This window comes from Leguminivora glycinivorella, chromosome 18, assembly GCF_023078275.1.
Source record: "Leguminivora glycinivorella isolate SPB_JAAS2020 chromosome 18, LegGlyc_1.1, whole genome shotgun sequence".
Classification (NCBI taxonomy): domain Eukaryota; kingdom Metazoa; phylum Arthropoda; class Insecta; order Lepidoptera; family Tortricidae; genus Leguminivora; species Leguminivora glycinivorella.
Window position 1 is genome coordinate 12,452,729 of NC_062988.1, and position 6,421 is coordinate 12,459,149.

Consider the following 6,421-nt stretch of genomic DNA (forward strand, 5'->3'; position numbering starts at 1 on the left):
ATATCAATCACGCCAACAAAGTGCAAAAATAAAAAATGGAAAAAAATGTTTTATTAGGGTACCCCCCCTACATGTAAAGTGGGGGCTAATATTTTTTTTCATTCCAAGCCCAACGTGTGATATATTGTTGGATAGGTATTTAAAAATGAATAAGGGTTTACTAAGATTGTTTTTTGATAATATTTGTATTTTCGGAAATAATCGCCCCTAAAGGAAAAAAAAGTGCGTCCCCCCCCTCTAACTTTTGAACCATATGTTTAAAAAATATGAAAAAAATCACAAAAATAGAACTTTATAAAGACTTTCTAGGAAAATTGTTTTGAACTTGGTAGGTTCAGTAGTTTTTGAGAAAAATACGGAAAACTACGGAACCCTACACTGAGCGTGGCCCGACACGCTCTTGGCCGGTTTTTACAACATCTCAAGCCTACATTTTTAGTTTTCTTTAAATATCTTAGAACTCTTTTAGCACGAATCCATTGTTCTTTATTATTACAATTATTAAACTGACTCAAATATGATACAGAATAAGCAATGTCTGGCCGTGTTAGGACAATACATCAAGCTTCCGATGAGCTTTTGATAGGGATTTTCACAACTCAAAAATTGTTCCTTTTTAGGGTTCCGTAGTCAACTAGGAACCCTTATAGTTTCGCCATGTCTGTCTGTCCGTCCTTCCGTCCGTCCGTCCGTCCGTTCGTCCGTCCGTCCGTCCGTCCGTCCGTCCGTCCGTCCGTCCGTCCGTCCGTCCGTCCGTCCGTCCGTGGATAATCTCAGTAACCGTTAGCACTAGAAAGCTGAAATTTGGTACCAATATGTATTTCAATCACGCCGACAAAGTGCAAAAATAAAAAATGGGAAAAAATGTTTTATTAGGGTACCCCCCTTACATGTAAAGTGGGGGCTAAAATTTTTTTTCATTCCAACCCCAACGTGTGATATATTGTTGGATAGGTATTTAAAAATGAATAAGGGTTTTCTAAGATGGTTTTTTGATAATATTAGTATTTTCGGAAATAATCGCTCCTAAAGGAAAAAAAAGTGCGTCCCCCCCCCTCTAACTTTTGAACCGTAAGTTTAAAAAATATGAAAAAAATCACAAAAGTAGAACTTTTTAAAGACTTTCTAGAAAAATTGTTTTGAACTTGATAGGTTCAGTAGTTTTTGAGAAAAATACGGAAAACTACGGAACCCTACACTGAGCGTGGCCCGACATGCTCTTGGCCGGTTTTTACTTTTTAAATTAGCCTCCATAGAAGTATCTGCTGTTTTACATTCTGACATATTGAACTTCTTTAACACTTAATCAATATACTTTTCTTGACTTAGAGTAACAACATTATTTTTTGGATCAAACTTAACTGACATACCAAGACATTCTTTGACTTGACCCAAGTCTTTAATTTTAAAATTACTGCTTAACTTTCTTTTAGATGTTTTAATTCTTGTGGATCATTCGAGAAGATCAAAAAATCATCTACATACAATGTTACCATGGTACTACAATTACCAACAATTTTAGTATATAAACAAGGCCATAACGGTGTTGTGACAATTGCCGAAGTTGAAATTCCAGAAATTATATATACGGTTTTTAATTTTTTATGATATACAACGGAGCAACTACTGCCGGAATTATAATTTTCACCACTCCGTATTTCAGGAACGTAATCGAGAGGAATAATCACTCTTATTTTTGGAGTATGTCAACACCATGTAGGTATTGTTTTGCTTGCACTCTAGTCGGTTATAAATATTTCCATGTATTTGAAAAACGAAGTTATGTTTTAGTTGAACTGGATATTCATTGCACTTGGCATATACATTAAAACCAAGCAATGAAAGGAAGACACAAGACTTGAATGTCATGCCGGCGAAGACTTTCTTATCGTTACTCAAATGCAGTTAATTTGGATACTTACCACTGAAAAAATCTAATCGACAGATTTAAGTGCTGGAGAAAAAAAAACATACTACGAAACATACGAGGGACGTTTAAATAATTATCGGTATTGATATATTATTACAACCTCTTTCAGAATTTATTTTGATATTGTGAAATGTATGAGGTACCGGAGGTAAGTAATACGACAAGACTGTGGGAATCTGTATATTTAAATAAATAAATATTATAAGACATTCTTACACAGATTGACTGAGGCCCACGGTAAGCTCAAGAAGGCTTGTGTTGTGGGTACTCAAACAACGATATATATAATATATAAATACTTATATACATAGAAAACATCCATGACTCAGGAACAAATATCTGTGCTCATCACACTAATAAATGCCCTTACCGGGATTCGAACCCGGGACCGGGGATATTTAACTGAAGATACATCGATACCACGCGACCACGCAGCTCGATGCGCACGTTACGTACCTATACTTAATGTTAGCGATTCGGTGCCCTAAATGTTATAATAGTACTTATAGTAATAAGACTGTACTGTACAAACATTTTTGAAGTGTTAATTAAATTGGTTGACGAACTTTATTCAATCGTTTACTTTATAGTGTTAGTAACCCCATAGTTACTACAAGTGTATGACGTCATGCTCTATGACTGTGACCTCACTACAGCGATCCTGCCAGGGGAAAGCTGTTGTGATTGCAGTTGCTAGACGCTCTGCTCAGGTTTTCTGCGCATCACTGCTGCCGTTGCTTGTCGCTCAATTTTCTTCGTTAGACATTTGTGTATCTTCTTCCATAGGGCGTAGGCGAATATAAAGTTTATTATTACGAGTACTGCCGAAGTGACGTAGATCGTAACTTTCCTGCTGTCTGCTTAGTGCTTGCGTTATTGGCGGCCCCGTTCTGAGCGATGATAACCTCTTCGCTTTTGATGTCTTTGGTACATTGGCTTCCCATATTTGCTGTACATTAATGCTGTGGTTGGGGTTGTGATTTAGTGTGACTGTGACCTCGCTACATCAATTCAGTTAAGTTTGCGATAAACGGAACACCGCACATATGGCTTATCGACACGGGTGCCAGTCTAAGCGCAATAACGCATGACGCAGCAATATTATCATGCGGATACTTAACACCCGAAAAGACGCGAATTAATGGAGTAGGAGCAAGAATAACATCATATAATACAATAACTTTAAACATACAAAACAAAAAACAAATCATTTGAACATAAATTTCATGTATTCCCAAAACTACCCTTACAAGTAGACGGAATAATTGGACAAGATTTCTTATTAAAATACAAATGTTTCATAAACTACGAAACAGAAACAATCACGCTCAATACTACCAATGAATCAATTACAATACCTCTATCTTTAGATAAACACAACGACGAAACGCACAAACGCACAACGCAAACACTACATTTCCAACGCCGCGATGACGACGTCCTCCAGCAGATCTTCGGGGTCCACAGGCCGCCAGATGACAAACCACAAGCCATCGGCGGACCGCTGTGGATCCACGCAGACCATGGTCCCGTCGCGAAGTATGGTGTTCAGCTCCACCGACAGGAGCAGCTGGAACTCGGCCGCGGGGTTGACAGGACACAGTAAAGGGTGCCCAGTCGACGCTTCCAAAACACTCACATACTCTCTGACGCCATTCACGGTGCGCAGGGTTGACAGAAAGAGGCCAACCCCATTTGCCACAGCAAATGACGACGACAGCTGGTACACGTACCACAAGCAAGGGTCAATAACAATCACGTCGGACATGGCGAAAGATAGGATAATGAATAAATAAGCCATCACATTTACCATTATATAAAAGAGAAATAATTCCTGATTCAGTACAAAATGAACCCAGATCATCAAATGACACCATCCAAATAAGGTATCGCTCACTCACAACAAAGGTATTGTTAGAAAACAAATATCATGATGTTTAGGGTGTTTCATATTTGTATGGGAAAAATAAAATTGTGATATTTTTTCTGACTTCGCTCGGCTTTCGGTTCTAGCTTATCTTAAACGCCTATATACCAAATTTCAAGTGATTTGGACGTTGTTTAGAGGTCGCACTGGATGAACAGTTTGAAAAAAAATCGCTAAAAAGTAATGTTACTCAATTTTATTCTCAAATAAAACAATGGAGCAGTTGTAACTTATTTGAAAGTAAAAGTAAACTTATTAATCTTAAAATACAACAGTTGTAACATCCATTCTTGATAAAATAAGTCATCATCATCATTTGGCTTACATGTGTAAGCCGCAACATTATCTTTTGTTCGCAAGTAGTAACGCATTTTCTGTGATGTTCGACGACTTTCAGCGAGAACCGTTTTGCTCTTTATCTTTGACTGGAGCGTTAATTTTTATTATTAAATATATAGGTATACTTACTCTTCTTTGCGGTATGATAGACTATTGTTAGACTATCGACCAAGTCTGGTGTTAGGGCTACAATAATCGCTAACATCCTGGACATTAAATAGTTTGAAGACAAAAATCAAAAAGGTAAGTAGGGTCTATGTCCCGGTCAATATACTTAAGTCAAAGAACGATCTTGTTTTCTTGTTTGTCGTCACACTCTTGGCAGAGTGGTCGTGGTCGTCACATCAGGAGTGGTAGCAAGCTTAACAATACATCGACATTCCTTACGCATTCGTAGAGTGGGCCACTAAGTGCAGCCTTGACTTGGCTGGTCCATCGCATCTGAACCTTGTCCAGGATACTCTTAGCTTTCTTCTGCAGCACCACATTTCTGGGAAATCTATCTTCTTTTCCCTTGAAGTCCACGTCTCAGCACCGTAAAGAAATATGGGAAAATTGGGAGATACTAAAATGCCCTGACAAGTCGCATTTTAGTGGCATTTGTAATGAAGATTCTCCATATTTTGCCGAGCCGGTCCATGGCGGACCTGGTGATAGCCAATGTTCCGCTTGATATCATCCACCTATCCTGTTATCAGTGCCCCGAGAGGGCCGAGAGACCACTGCTTCATGCCAAAAACAGGACAAAAAACCAAAAAAACTTGTTCCTTAGAAGGAAGTCGAGCGTCCAAAAAAATACCATAAGGAACCTTGCCTAGAAACTAAATGCCACGTCAACTAGTAATTTTTTTAAAAGAACTTGCTTCAATATAAAAACTTTTCATTAAAATCACTTTTAAACCACCTACTACAAAAAGTTACATAAGTTTTGTTTCTAGCCTTTCCTGCGCCCATACTAACTTCTTCAGACAAAAGTTGCCACAGTGTGCGACCTCTAAATATGGTCCGATTTCCCTGATTTTTGGTATATGGGCTCTGTATAGGTGTCGAAACAAGAAGAAAAGCGAAGTCAAAGATAAATCAAAATTTTGGAAAAATGAAACACCCTAATGATGTTACTATCGGTTAATAAGAAATAATGTATCTCTTAACCATGTAAGGAACATGTAACGCCGTGGCTTGCGTGGGCGACGGTCGCGCGATGGTCGCGCGACGGCGATGCGACGCATACGAAATCAAACCTTATCGATATGGAAGTATGAGACGCGGCGGCGACGGTCGCGCGACCGTCGCCCACGCAAGACACGGCGTAAGGTGATCTAAATGCCATTAAGATAAGTTAAGAACACTCATGTAGCAATAAGAAAACACCTTGTTACCAAACACCAGTTAGCATTAAGATTTATTTTCATGTATACTTATTAACCAAATGTGTAACCAATAGAATTAAGTACTAAGATTTATTTTAATATGTTAACCAAAAATGTATAATCAATAGAATTAAGTACATAAACGTAAGTCAAAAATAGTTAAGTACCTACTGAACTACACTCGGGTGCAAAGAAATCGGACCGCCTCAGCATTTTTATCGTTTTCTCAATTTGTGTAAAAACTATAAGCGTGACTGAAATAATTTTAATACCACGTGTTAGATAATTTTCTGCCCTATCAAATGACATCAATATTCAAGGGTGGGGGTGGATATTGAGTAAAATTTGGGCGGGGAATTCAACCCCCCTCCAAATGTCTTGTTGAGACATGTACTGACAAGAACTTGCAATTAGGCATAAAACCAGTAATTGTCAATGTGTGTGCATCATTCCTGATTAATACGTCATCTTGAATACTGCTCTCATCGAATTGCCCCGGAAAAACTGAAGAAAAATGGATACCACCCGAGGCTGAAGCTGGCCAAGCAGTTGCCCTGTTGCAAAATGGTCTTAAGTCAGCGTGAAGTGGCTCGCCAACTCAACCTATCGAAATCATCAGTTCAACGTGTGTACCAGAGGTTCCTCAACGACCACATTCTCTCCAGAAGACCTGGATCAGGCAGACATCGCATCACTTCAGAGAGAGATGACCGATTAATCGTAACATCCTCGCTGCGAAACCGTCGACTGAATGCTGTTCAGCTTCAGCAGAAGCTACGAGACACCCGGAATGTGGTTGTTAGCAGATGGACCATCAGAAGACGACTGCTAGAGAAGGGATTGACAGCTCACAAA

At 38.9% G+C, this 6,421-nt stretch overlaps 1 protein-coding gene across 1 annotated transcript; it reads right to left on the reverse strand.

Annotated features, from left to right (window-relative positions):
• Positions 1 to 2,272: 2,272 nt before the first annotated feature.
• LOC125235975 lies at positions 2,273 to 5,444 on the reverse strand. Its single transcript, XM_048142643.1, has 2 exons — positions 5,311 to 5,444; positions 2,273 to 3,865 (listed from the first exon to the last, which is right to left on the reverse strand). The coding sequence occupies exon 2, from the start codon at positions 3,792 to 3,794 to the stop codon at positions 3,342 to 3,344; it is 453 nt and encodes a 150-aa protein (XP_047998600.1). The 5' UTR covers positions 3,795 to 3,865; positions 5,311 to 5,444; the 3' UTR covers positions 2,273 to 3,341.
• Positions 5,445 to 6,421: the final 977 nt, after the last annotated feature.